Below are 14,809 nucleotides of genomic sequence, written 5' to 3' on the forward strand. Positions count from 1 at the left end.
AGAGACTTAATAGCAGAATAATAAAAAAAAAAGTGTAGTTTGCCATTCATTCATCAAACCACTTCCATGTCTTAAAATAAATTATTAGAAACTTACTAGTGATTAAGGAAGCGCTCTGGTCAAGACATCCAAAGGTAATTGTATAACAAATTCAATATGATTTCTTTTCAAAAACAGTTAATAGAGTACTGGCAGTACTGTGATTTTAGGATCACTTTCAGAAAAAAAACAGGCAAGGAATGAATGCTTTTCAACATAACGGCCAACTTGAACTTACTCAGAAATGAGAGGGCATGACCACAAAACAGTATGAACATTACATTCTCATCGGCAAACTGGAACTCAGTCAGGCTTTATGATGACAACAAGGAATAAGAAAAAAGACAATCAACAATGGCACATATATCCCTGCTTTAAATCGAAAGGACAAACGTTTGAAAGAATAAAAGGGAAAATATATTTTTCTCTTCTAAAAATGCCCCAAGAAAATAAACAGACAAGTCCTACTCTTGCAATCTGAAAGGCAGGCACTGGGAGATACGATTACTGTGTCCATCCTACTGTCAATCACCCCTGGGTGCCAATGCAACTGAATTTGGCTGAGGTGGACAGGAAACAGAAAACAAGACATGTTGTTTGCTGACAACATTTGGCTCAGAGAGTCTTTCTGTATTGTCAGATTCCCTTTTTATGGATTTGGTCTATATTCACTCAAACACACACACACACACACACACACGCACACAAGTGTGAAAAGTGCTTCCGGTCTGTTTGTCTCAATGGCTCTGCAGCCATGTGTCCAGCCCCTCCCTGTTCTCTGTCCTTGCGGAGCAGGGACACTCCACACCCTGGAGGACTCTGTGAGGAAGTGAGTGTGTGAGTGCTCGGGGCTGTGAGCTCAGTCTGTCATGCGGGGGACGTTATAAGAGTAGTGTACTAAAGGGAGGCCGCGGCTCTGACAGAAACAAGCTCGGCCGCAAGCCTGAATCTGCTCCGAACTGTCTGACACAAACGAATCGCCCTCGTCTCCATATTCTGACTGGGCGGAAAGTGTCCCGGTGTTGGGCCAGTACCCCTCTGAGCTCAGGCACTGAGATGCGTTCGCCATCAGGGCAGGGCAGCTGTGGGACTTCACTAAATGTCTGCAGGCTGAGGAAGAGGAGGAAGCAGAAGAGGAAGATGTCCTGATGTGGAGGGCGGCGTCACAGTGTTCGCACATTCCCCGAGTGTTGCTGTGCAACTTTGTGTACATTCCGCAATCGCTAGACAAGCCTTCGCCGTCGTCAGATAGCGCCGAGCCTCCTGCTACCGTCCCTTTAGCGACCGCTTTACCAACCAGCCCGCCGCAACCTCCGGCCCTTCCCCGTCCTCTAAGCCGAAACCAGTCATATCTGAAGGAGGGACTGAAGCACACGTACAGCACAGGGTTCAAGCAGGCAGAGAGGGGAAAGAATATGAGCGTCACGGATTTGGCCATCTCCGGTCCGCCCACTGCATTACTGGTCCCGGCCAGCAGGGGAGCGAATGAGAAAGCCGCCACAGGACAGAAGAAGATGCAGTTGGTGAAGATGAGCCAGGCAATATGCCTCACAGACCCGGCCTGCTCGGGGTCAGCCAACTGGGCACGACCCAGTCTGCAGTATAACCGCATATAGACAACAGCGCTCAGCAGGTACGCTAGTGTGTTCAATAGCACCAGGGCCACTGTGAACCCCAGACCTGGTCCGGGACCTCCAGAGAAGGGCAGGCAGAGAGGAGAGCCCATGGCTGATTCATGATACAGACTGAGGCAGGCCGCCGCAATAGATACCAATCCCAACAGGAGTGCAGCGATACCAAACCTTCTTCGTCGTTCCCTCCTTTCGCTACTGGACCTCAGAGCTCCCGCCTTCCCCATCAGAGCCCTCACAGCAAAGCAACGCTCCACCGCAGCTAACGCCAGCAGCAGGACAGCCCACTCGGAGGAAAACACAGCGAGGAAGCCCACCACCTGACATCCGGCACCTGTTTCCCACCACACGCCATACTCTGCAAACGAGCCCCAGGTGACAGCGTCCAGGAGTGTCAGTGCTGCCACGTAGACCCCTGTCAGCAGGTTAGCGGAGGCCAGGAGAGCCACCAGGAGTCGGGACGGGGAGAGAGGAGAGGTGCGCGGGGAGAAGGTGGCTGCAAGCACCAGGCAGTTGAAGAGGAGCGCCACCAGGCAGATGAACCACACGGTCAATCGGATCATCCAGCTTCCCAACAAGTGTTCACAAGGTTTAAATGCCCCTGAAAGATGGAAATGCATAAAAGTGCATAAGAGGCTAACTCAATATTTTATGTTAAAAAAAAAGATTAAAGATCCAGCATTTATTTGATCAAAAATACAGTAAAAAAATGTAATATTGTGAAATATTATTACAATCTACAATGACTTTTTTTTTTTTCTTAAAATGTAATTTATCCCTGTGATGGCAAAGCTGAATTTTCAGCATCATTACTCCAGTCTTCTTCACTGTCACATGATTCGTCAGAAATCATTCAAATATGGTGATTTGGAGCTCCTTACTCTGACCCCAAACTTTTGAACGTTAGTGTACAGTACATAATCAGGATGCACAGAATTTTTATCTATTTTTTTATTAAAAATAAAACAAAACGGCCAATATGGTACAGATGTTTTGTGCATCCCATAGTAAATATGTGTTATGGTGATACTAATTCTGTGAGTGTCTTGTAACATTAGATTACCAAGAGTTCTCTGGCTGTAGCAAAAGGAGAGAAAAAGAGACTTCTTTGTATTTACCCGGTGAGGGTGAGCAGTGCATGAGTAGAGGAATCCTTTCCATCTCCTCCTCACCACCTAAAAAATACATTTATAAGCATGTCAACTATGAGAAACATAATACCACACATAAACACAGCCAGACCATCCCATTCAATCACATGTGGCCTCATACACCAGAAGCTGCTGAGCTTAACAGCATTATACTATATGCCCAAAAGTCATACCAAATGCATTTCTCCGCTCGTCATCCTCAGCTGGGTTAACTGCACTGTCACAAGTCACAAAAGCACAACACTGGTAGGCATAGGGAACCGTAATGGACCTTTGGGGACAAAGACAGAGATGGAGTGAGCGAGTGAGAGAGAGAGAGAGAGAGAGAGACAAACTGTTTAGGAAGACATGAAGAGTTACTTAATTATCTGGGTTTTGATCAAAGAAAGGCTCAAGGTCTCTGATTTCTTGAGTACACTCTGAGTGTGATTACAGAGAACGGGTGAAGGTAAGGACGTCACATCATTATTCATATAAACTGAACTGGGACACAGGAGCAACCTTAATGACCTATAATCAGTCACAGGCTCATGAGTAAGGCTGTGAAGAGCTCTACCTGAGTTTAGGCAGACTTTTAGACATTAGACCGTTCCTCAGTTCCACATTTCCAGTCAGTTTAAGCTGGTTCAGTGCACTCAGTCCTGCGGTAGGAACACTGGCTAGGGAGTTCAGACTGAGATCCCTAATGGCATGATGGAAAAACGGCAATTATATTCATGTACACACACACACACAAGCGACTGCGGGCTGTCCAAAGCCCGTATGGCTTTGTTGTTTAATCAGAGGCACAAACTGCATCAAAGCACTTTTAATATATAATTAAAGAGCAATGTATGATAAATTAAATCAAGACAATTATATTTTCAATTTCCCAGCATTTTCTAATGAAATACAATGAATGTGAATAATTATGAGAGCATACACTTTGACTAAACACTCACAGGTTGGTGAGAGCGCTGAGAGAAAGGAAAGCATCTCTGTGGATGAACTTGATCCGGTTTCTGCTCAGGTCTCTGTAGAGCAGTGAGAAAACAAACAGATACACAAGCTAAACATATACAGATGGCTCTGGGTAAAGATTCAGATTTCAGGAATCTGGCCTTGTGCGATTTTACTGTGAGGAGATGTGATTAGTGAACTGCTATTCACTTGATTGAAATAAAGTCATAAGCTGGTCATTTTACACTCATGTGTTGCTAGGTGTGCCTTAAAGGGACACTTCACCCATTTGCATTAAGCTTTCTATCTTGAGAAACCCAATAATGTTTTTGAATGGTCATGGTTTATTCCCTTATTTTCCCCTGAAATGGGAGAAATAATGATTTAAGTGTTCCACTTCCTGCTTTTTATGACGTAAAAATCGTCATTTTGCGTCATAAAAAGCAGGAAGTCCCATTTCTTTGTATAAGGGTTGAGACTACAAACACTAGCTCATCATTTATCCAGGGTGTGGGACCCACTCACGCTACAGACCTATTACAGATCAGTGGGTGGAACTTCACTTGCAGATACTGAAATCAATATCCGCCATCTTGTTTGGAAGCTAAGCTAACCTGAAAATTTCGCCAGGGTGACAATTGAATTTGAGTCATGCATTTTGTCCGCCTTGAACCAAGGATTCCAACGATATAAGACACTACGCCTAACGGTTTAGGAGTCGTACTTTTCACTGCGTCAGGCAGATCGGGGCAAGCTTTGGTGACGTTGTAGACGGTGTTTCAACTTTCAAGTCTCTACGACTTACGTTTTGGCCTGCCCGATCACTTTTAGGAGAGAATGCTGATCCTAGGAAAATGTAACAATTACAATTGCACTACGTGCTTGAACCCCTAAAAACAAGGCACATATTACAAACGTTAACTGGCGGTAAAGAGAGAACGAGCACTTCTGTTGCATGCTCTTTATTACTGATCGTTCACTCAGCACACGTCATTTGGATTAAAACGAAATCGTATATGTAAGTAAAAACTTGAACTGTTACGTGATTTATATATAACGAGTGGTTCCTTACATTATTACAGGATGAGAAGTTTACTATGCGCAAACATCTGAAGCATGCCCAGAAAGCCTTGAATAATGGATTAAATTCTTTCACGTCGCTATCAGTAGTTATGAAAAAGTGGTAACGGTGCATCCCTAATAATAATTATCCTCATCATCACATACAATTCTTCAATTAATATAGTTTATTAGACCATTTACAGTTATTATTATTAATAAGACTCGATTGAATACTTTATTCTGACAGGTTAAAGTGTGTATGTCAGGTTAAATTTGTAATTATGATTAACACAAAATAGTTAGGGGAAATACACGTTTGACAAGTTGATGTATTGTTTTGTATGTTTTTCGATACCTAAAGGCAGAATATAAGATGAAAAAGTTCGTTATTTTCAGTACTCACTTAAAACTGCTCCTCCCCCCAAACGGATCGCTTGACGTCATAAGAGGGAGACGTCTCCCAGGGCGCTGAGAAAGTGAGTTTGTGAGCTGTGTTGATAATTGTACGAGTGATAGAGCGAGAGAATTAGTGATTAGGACATTTATTTATTTAGTTAGTTATTTAGGTTAGGTAGTTAGTTAGGTATACGCAGGCGTATTTTCACGATGGTGAATTACTGCGTTTGTGCTGGGTGCAAAAACACTGTTAAAACCGGTCACAGAGTCCACTTTTTCCCAAAAAGCAGGTCTGTGTTCCGTGCCTGGGTCAACTTTGTTCGGACCAAACGCGCTGACTTCAGTGCTGCTTCGGTATCCAAGACTTCGGTCATTTGCAGCGCCCATTTCTTCCAGTTTTTATTACTTCCACTGTTCGATCGCACCCGCGCCTCACTCTCTCTCTCTCTCTCTCTCTCTCTCTCTCTCACACACCCTTTTACAGTCTATGACACACACCAACATATTCCAGCATTGAAATCTTGATATCGCAGCCTGTTCATTATAGCCACGGAGCTTCAGAGCTAAGGCAGGGCTACAGATTAGGTGTCCCTAAATAACCCGTGTATCGAACAGTAGTTCCGCATTAATTAATTTGCATGCAAGTTTTATTTATTTTTATACCGTGTATTCTCCGTGTATATTCATGCACCGAACCGTGACGCCCGTACCGTTTCGGTTCAATACGAAGAGTTGGACACCTGACCAACTCTCCACTGGTTCTCTTCACACCAGATATTTATGTTTCTTCGATAGGAATTATTTAAATTTCTGTTTGGCTCCTCATCGGTCTCACGCCTGGGAGGCTCAAAATTGTATGGCTGTGGGCCATCGTAGGTTTGAGGGGGATTTTGGATCTCCTTAGACTCAAAACTCTCCATACTTGGATAGAACTTTTTTGGCACGTCTCCCTCTTCTGACGTCACAGCTCAGCTGTGTTTTAAAAATATGATCTTGACAGAAATGGCTATAAAGCTTATTGTAGGGCAATTACAGTAATAATTTTAATGATAATTACATTTTCACTCAGACATCTAAACCTTATTTAATATATCTAAAAAAATTTTTTACCTGACATACACACTTTTGTGGCCAAATATTTTTATGTAATGAGTGCTTAATTGCATAATTGACAAACTGCAAAAAAATTCCTATATAACTGTGCTAGTTTCAGGTCTCTCTGTTGTATCACTCCACAGTCTCTTTCTTCTCACATAATGAAATCTTCCAACGAATTCAAATCAATATTTCATGTCCATTTATTTATTTATGTGGTAGGTAGCCGTGTAATATGTGTAATAATGTAGGATAATCTAATACTAGAGTGATCACCCTCTCTGGGATTGTTTTGTGAGAATGACCTGCTGATTATACATTAACATTTGCATATACACACATTTATGGCACAGTAATTGTTATTACTTACAGCACTCTAAGGCTAGTCATCGCCTGGAAAGTTCCTCTGTCTATCTGCTGGATTTGGTTGTGCTGTAGACTTCTGCAGGACACATAAAAAAAAAAAAGCCTATTCATAAACAATTCAAATGTCAGTACTGAACATTGTCTAAACAGTAGAAAAAACGTAGCACGATTACAGAACTTACATGTCCTGCAGTCTAACACAGCCTTGAAAGGACGGCAAGTCTCCAATGTCATTATAGGAAAGATCTCTGTCAGAACATACACACAAATGTTGAGACACTGAGCTTGTGAGGAATGGAAATGTTTTGATGAAGTTTAGACAGGAACTAAAGGATGTGTGATGTGTTACAGCAGTCGGGCTGGGAGCAGGCCTGCCTCTGGCTCGCTCTCCTCCGGGAGGTCATTAGACATCACTTTAAAACATCCCCCTGCAGCTGTGCCTCTGACAGGCCACTGCGTACGTGCCTGTGAGGTGGATGACGCTTGACTGATGCACACTTCGCTTGTGTGCGATGGAGTGTGTCTGTGTGTATTTGAGGGGAGTGTACGTTATGACTGACATGCTGAGCATATGTTAGTATCTTAAATGACAGCACCGGCTTGAAGGCTTTTCCATGACCGTGTGTGAGTGTTTTGAGTGACGGTTAACCTTTGCGTGTAAAGGGGCCTGTGACTGATGATTAATTACTGAGCACTCAAGGCTGTAACTGGCACATCACTGGGCGGGCGCTCATGGACATCTGACTGACACGTGTTACAAACTGTTATGAGTGGTATGTCACTGCTTAAAAACATGCTTATGTGTGCAGTAGCATATTAGTTTATGGTTACAAAGTGTCATTTAGTGCTAATATCCTTAGGTGTGTCTCTGATGTGTTATGCTGTTGTGTCAGCAGTATGAGTGGCACTGAATTATGAACCGTGCTCATGCATCGTGTGTGACTTACAGTGTTCGGAGCACAGCCAGATCCTCACACAGGTCTGCTGGGATGCTTTTGATTTTAGTTCCTGTTAAAGTCCTGAAGAACACAAGATACATTAAATGTGAATTGTGTTTTTGATTCATTTATACTGTAGTTTAAACTTTAAAGGCTTGTCATTTAATAATTTTTGTAATTTATTGTCATTTCAGGCTGTGCTGTATGACATTTCCATATTAGGAAACCTTACATAAATGTTTTGCAGTTGATTTTATTTTAACTGACACTGTTCTTTGCGTATGTTTATCCAGTGTAAAATAAACTCACAGGCTTTCTAGATTTATTGTTCCAGTCAGGCTGGGGAAATCCTGCATCATACTGGCACCGCGCAGCATTCTGAAATATATAACAAATTAAAGAAATTAAAACTCTGTGATCATCAGTTAGTTAGAAAAGCTTTATTCTATTCAGGATCCAAAATTGAAGAAAAAAGCATTATTAAAGTATCATGTAGGCCATTATATAGAAAAGTGCATTACGGAAAACAGCAACTCCTAAACATCAACTTTTGTGTGTCATGGAAGATAGAAAGTACAATACTGGTTTGGAACAACCACATTTTAATTTTTGGGGAGAATGATTCCTATAAAGTTGAATAAATAGTTGTGAGTTAATTAATTAATTGTGAGTGTCATTAATTCAGTTCCAGAACAATGATTGAATAATGATTCTGCTTACAGAGAGTGCAGGTCTGACAGGTTCTGGAAAGCAGTAGTTCCCACGAAGGAGAGAGGGTTGTCAAAAAGATGGCTGAAGACATAATGGATGTTTATAGCCAAAAATTTATCACAACAATATTTCAATGAGACAGTGTGTGTGTGTGTTCCATGACAGTGGGATCAGCGTTTGCTTACATTGTGCGTAGCAGGGGATTCCTACTGAAGGCTTCCTCAGGGATGGATGCGATGCTGTTGCTATGAAATCCACTGGCAAACAGGTCAAAATTTAAATCATTAAGCTAAAAATCTTTAAGAAGCTCAGTGAGATGAGCACTCTGAGACATTCTCCCTCAGGATTCATAACTGCTACATCACTGATCACAGCTCAATATTATGAAGCATTTCTAATTCTTAACACTAGATGGCAGCTTGACACAAGTAAAAAAAATCTCTCTGGATTTCTAAACACAATGGTGAAGAGGTTAACAAACCTACACCTGTTTGGGACCCTTGATTTTGAATACATTATTAAACTATTCTAATATTCCTTGATTTTAAAAAGGCCTCCCAATGGTTTTTGTTATATATATATATATATATATATATATATATATATATATATATATATATATATATATATACACACACATAAATAAAAAATACTGAAAGAAGCACCTGAAACTTCAAAACAATTCGATTTTTTCCTCTCTGAAAAAGATATTCAGAAATCTCAATTTTCTAACAACATTCTAATTTGGTACACCAACCATCTATATCAAAAACTAACTTCAAAACAAGTGGCTGAGAGGAACTATTAGAATGACTGTAAATGATTGTTTGAATGTGTGTGTTTGGAGATACGCACAGTTCTTTCAGCTTGGGCAGTGTCTGAATGGCCTCTGGGAAGGTCTTCAGATTGTTGAAGTTTAGATCCCTAAAAGGAGACAGGGCAGATGAAAGTTTTTCATATTAGAAGAACTTGTATGAACGAAACACTTGAGCGAAACCACTACCATCACTAATATAGAGGAAACTCTTTGCTCTTTATACTGTACGTTTAATAAAGCAGTATAATATGGACCATCTCTGTTTCAGCTCTACGTTTAAAGACAGCCCTAACTGAAGATAATTTTTTGCCAAACAACAGAAAAGGAACAATCTGTTGAGAGAAATTAATTCTGCTGTTTACAGAGGCCAGTCAGGACAGCCGGTCTGCTGATTTCTTCAGTGTGTTACTGTTTATCTCAGCTGCCACACGATACAACCTGGCATGATACTACATCTCTACCCCCTAATGCCCCTGTCTGGTGTCCCACTCTCCTCCCCAGGGGCACAGGACGTTGGCGTGTCCTCATCCTGTCCTAATTATGGCCAGAATAAGTAAATAAAGCAGAGTCAGCGATGGCTATCTGCCTTCCCCTTCCCCTCGCCTCTTCCTCCCTGACGCAGTGGATGCTTGCTAAACGAACTGTGATAAGTGGAGAGAGAGAACGGAGGCAATAAGTTAAACCCAAAGGTCCTAAAAGACTCCTTTGTCCTTTATCAGTTTACTGTAAATCCTGATCAACTCAATTCAAGCGAAGAAGACGGCACACTTACTGCATCTCTCTAAAACTTTCAGGCATAAACCTCAGGAAATCCAAATGTTTTTTTGACACTTGTCATATATTACATGCTTTTCATTCAAAATTAAAAACATTTCATTCAAAATTAGCAACGTTTCAGGCTTAAGGTTAGGGATCTCGGTTAAATGGATTACTCAACCTTTGCCTCTGCTCACATACCAGTGAAGTACTTCATGTCTAGTGTGTTCTCTACTACACTGCATACAGGTATTCAAATAAATGTCAGCTGAGGCATTCTTCCAGAGAGCTCCCAACGTTCTCTGCAACCATGAGTCTTGCAGAAGAGGGCAGCATATACTAAACACCGCACTGAGTAACTACACTTGTACCCACATACAATCTCTTGTAAAAATATGTAGTATGATGCTATTGATGACAGACCCACTCTAGCAGATTACAATCTCTTTAATGAAAGGAAGTGTGATTACATGTGTAAGTGAAGGGGAACTCACAATGTCTCCAGGTTGTCCAGCCCATTAAAGCAGTTTTTTCCAATCTCCTGAATCCGATTATTGTGTAGATGCCTGAACGACACGGACAAACACGATTTTAGAAGCAACACTTATATATTAATTTACACACAATCATTTTAAATTGGGTTTTTAGATGATGCCAATAGGCTGATTAATTATTTTGATGGTATGATGATATATGTCAGAAATAAAAGTGTTATATTTTGTGTAAATTAATTAAAAATAAAATACTGAAAAAAATAAAACCAATTATTGTAAATGTTAAAAGTGAATTTAGGCAAACGGTCACTTTTTGTTCACTTTGAATGTTGCTAATTATTACATTTAACAGCGTTAATGTTTTTAAAGATTAACTTTGTGAGCAATATATGACGGCAGGTGACCTTAATATGAAAATAAGGGAAATTAACATGTACTATTAAATATCTAAATGTCCACCAATATAACACTTTTTTTTAAATCCAAACACTAATATTATTGATTATCAAGAAGGCACCCAATGTAAAACTCATCACTAATTTTAAGATGTACATTTTCTTGTGCACTTTTTTGATCCTTCATTAAAAAAAGGAATATTATGCATTTATAATTTTACAATTTACTTCCACATTGTGTTTGGTTAGTTCACAATGAGTTATGTGTGATAAAATGACTATATGCACTAAAAAGAGGGCCAATAGATTATAGTAAATATAACCTGAGAGGTATTAATGGATCCATTTATAACCAATCAGATGACTAGGGATGACTAAGGATGTCTATTTTGCTCGGATTTTCCAGTCATTAAAAAGATGCACTTCTCAGCAGAACATTAACACAAACATTTTCTCTGAACGGATAACCCCTCAGTAGTTCTTCTGAGCACTTCACCACACAGGTCTGTGTGTTTGTTCAGTCTACTTAACGGATTAATTGGCCTCCACTCCTAAGACAAATATTTTCCAGCAGCTGGAATGTAATTGGAAAATCAGACCCACAGAGAAGCTTCCAGAAGTAAGGCAGCAGAGAGAGAGAGAGAGAGAGAGAGAGAGAGAGAGAGAGAGAGAGAGAGAGAGAGAGAGAGAGAGAGAGAGAGAGAGAGAGAGAGAGAGAGAGAGAGAGAGAGAGTCTATAGCCTCTGTTTGACTTTGCAAGGCACAAGGGTCCATTTTGCTTTCCCTCTCTAAATTCGCCCATCCATGCTGCTGTTTACCTGCGTGTGTACTTAAACATGTGCAAGTGTATTTGTATGAGTGTTTTACGAGCCGTCTAGGACTACAGTTAGTGTAGCGCATTGATGGATTTAACTGATGTGTGGTAAAAGGCAACAGGGGAAGGTAAATTTATCAGTGTTAAAAGCAGGATGAATTCCTCTAGTGTATGTGGCCGAAATTGCACAGAACTCACAATACAACCAGGCTGGAGAGGTTGGCAAAGGCGTTGTCTGGGATGTGTGTGATCCGGTTAAGGGCCAACGTCAGGGCCTGCAGGTTACTCTGGTGCTGTAGGGGGCCAATGGGAACCTCAGTCAAGCTGTTGTCATCCAACCAGAGGTGCCTGAGCTGCTGCAGACCCTCAAAACTATCCTCAGGCACTGAAGTGATGTGGTTAGCATCCAACCGCCTGCACAGAAACAGGAAGAGATTTCAGGAACGCTGATGTGGATACAGCATAAATGAGCTGAAAACGCTTTTACTTATCGAAACAGCCGCTTCTAAAATACAGCACCAGGAGGGCGCACATATTGGGAATAACAGTGTGCCGTCACATAGGTGCTAAAACATCAGTTAACACTCAGTCTCTGCACACTGTGCTGTTAAAGAAACACAAGACGTTTCCATGATCTCACTACACTGGCCTCCCTTTTCACACAGCCCAGGTGGGAGGCCCTGGCCTCACTCAGGGGCCGCTTCAATGGCTTTATGAGAAAAAGGAACCGCACCTTTCAGCCCGGAGGGCTTGTGACTGAAATAAACAGTGCTGTGTCAAATACTGTGTAGATGCTTAAAAGATATGACTCGGTATGTATACAGTTATCAACAAGTGTGTGTTGCATATGACTTCAGAAGACTATGAATATAGCGCACAAGTCATGTGGAGAATTTTCTATTTCTATTTTCTAAGTTAGGGCACTGAGAATTGGAATCGGAGCCAATCACTAGGAGGAATGAGTTGATGGGTAATAACGGTGGGGTGGTGACTTCCTGTTTATAAATGGCTGACACTGACTAAGCTATACTCTCCCTGCCCTGTGATTATACAATTAAAACACAAAAGACTAGGGTATGCGTAGGTGGAGATCTTAGTTAGAACAAGAAAAAAGCCTTATTACCTTGCCACTGAAACAGGACAAAGCACAAAAATGTGGAAACCCACACTCACTCACTCACAAATGCTCAGTTACCAGACCTTGCTGAACTGCCTACCTAGATATTCTAACTCAAATAGAACCTCATAAATGACTAAACTGACCTCACCACAGCGATTACTAAACCACCCCTACTGCTTTTCAAAGGCGGGACCGTATCCATGTCCATCAAACATAATGACGTCACAAGTCGGATTGCTTGCTTATGTGCCCAATGATTTTGGAATAAATTACTTCAAATTTATTATCATGCAAAAAATAAAGCACATACATTTTTATCAGGCTGTTAAGTTTAAACACTAAATATAACAGTAGAAGGTGAGAAAATAGAGAAATTACAAGGGGAAATATACCCAAGTGTCAAAAAGTCTGACTTTCTGCAGATCAATGGACCGAAACCTCTCAGGTTTCATGGAAAATATCTTGATTTGTGTTTCAAAGATTAACCAAAGTCTTATGGGTTTAAAATGACATGACAGTGAGTAAATTATTTTCATTTTTGGGTAAACTATCCATTTGAAAATAAAAATACATAAACACCCTTTTTTATTGAGTAAAAAAGGTCCATTTTAGATTAGACTGAGCTAATCCTATTGGCACTTTTCAGTATTAAATCACTATTAAATTTATAGTGCTGTGTCCGCCATCTTGGATAGACTTATTTTTCACTGAGCTTGACTCAATTGCATTCTATGCTAAACTTTCAGGTCCCATCAGGAACATGCATGATGCCTTAAAATTCTGCATAGTCGGCTTATTATTTGGGAACGGAAACACACAGTTAAACAATTGTTGTGGAGCTAATAAATGCCTCTGTGTAATGGAAATATATTTGTGGATCTACCAAATGAAAATATAAACAGCTCATAATTGTTCACAATATTTCTTCCTGGAATAGTGTGTGTACAGTGTACTTTAAGCTTAGTTAAGCTTGTTAAATCAACTTTTTGTGTTCGAATAGGAGGACTAAAGATGGCACATGTTCTACTAATGAACCAATAGCAAGTTTTCATGCATGTACTTTTCCCCTTTTTATCTGAGTGCAATGCATTAGGACAAATTTTCAGCACTGCGATGCATTTGTGAACTACAGTGAGAGATCATCTAAACTGACGTGTGCTTTGGATATAAACTCTGGCTCAATTTCGGCTTTGGCACGTTTAAGAATGTTCAATTCTCCGCTCTACACAGACATGAAGCTCACACAATGGGCATAATGTGGGGACCAGTGAGTGATAAGTTAACTGAAATCAGTTCATAAATGACACAATTTGGCATTATACAGTCCCTTATGGTGTATTCACACCAGGAAAGTCCGATAGTTCACTTGCTTTGGTCCGGACCAAATAAAATATATATATATTTTTTGGTACGGTTCGCTTTCACAATGCTCTTTTTGCAAGTGAACCAAAATTTGTAAACAAAACCAAACGTGTGCTAAGGTCGTCCATTCATTGGACAAGGATTCTCAAGTAGGGAAATCAGGAAGTGCAAAAAAGGCTTAACGTAAATTAACGCAGCATTATCCTTGTATTGTAACTATCGTTACATTATATGAACTGCAAATGCTTTTTTTGCATCTATGCGCGATTAGACTAAAGAGAACGCTCTATACAATCAGTATGTGAATGTCCTGATGCACACACTCATTCATTCATTCCATTCCAATGATGCACACATGACGTGCAGAAAGACGCGCAACAGATGTAATGTAGTAGGCTACAACAGATCACTTTCCCATTACGCAACTCCGACTACGGAAGCCTGTTAACTCAAAGGCGCAGTGCTTTCTTGCAATTGGGTCGGTTCATGTTCACACCGTAAACGAACCGTACCAGAGTTCGTTTGGAACCGTACCGAGACCACCTCTTCAGCTGGGTCTCGGTTCGGTTGTTTGGTCCGCACCCGAGTTCGATTGCTGTATTCACACCTGCCCAAAAGGTCCGCACCAAGGGGGGAAACAAGCTACATTTACATTTATTCATTTAGCTGACGCTTTTATCCAAAGCGACTAACAATTGCTATACATGTCAGAGGTCGCACGCC

The 14,809-nt window shown here is 40.8% G+C and overlaps 1 protein-coding gene across 1 annotated transcript in view; it reads right to left on the reverse strand.

The window, feature by feature from the left end:
- Nucleotides 1–263: 263 nt before the first annotated feature.
- lgr4 (leucine-rich repeat containing G protein-coupled receptor 4) overlaps nt 264–14,809 on the reverse strand; it is a 64,042-nt gene continuing 49,496 nt past the window's right edge. The window contains 14 exon segments of the mRNA XM_056247964.1: nt 264–2,271; nt 2,789–2,845; nt 2,995–3,092; nt 3,378–3,503; nt 3,763–3,834; nt 6,684–6,755; nt 6,862–6,927; nt 7,627–7,698; nt 7,927–7,995; nt 8,338–8,409; nt 8,514–8,585; nt 9,184–9,252; nt 10,396–10,467; nt 11,803–12,018. Of these exon segments, the coding sequence (XP_056103939.1) occupies nt 899–2,271; nt 2,789–2,845; nt 2,995–3,092; nt 3,378–3,503; nt 3,763–3,834; nt 6,684–6,755; nt 6,862–6,927; nt 7,627–7,698; nt 7,927–7,995; nt 8,338–8,409; nt 8,514–8,585; nt 9,184–9,252; nt 10,396–10,467; nt 11,803–12,018 (2,506 nt within the window). The 3' untranslated portion in view covers nt 264–898.

This window comes from Rhinichthys klamathensis, unplaced genomic scaffold, assembly GCF_029890125.1.
Source record: "Rhinichthys klamathensis goyatoka isolate OS25496 unplaced genomic scaffold, OSU_Roscu_1.1 h1tg000051l_1, whole genome shotgun sequence".
In the NCBI taxonomy this organism is placed as follows: domain Eukaryota; kingdom Metazoa; phylum Chordata; class Actinopteri; order Cypriniformes; family Leuciscidae; genus Rhinichthys; species Rhinichthys klamathensis.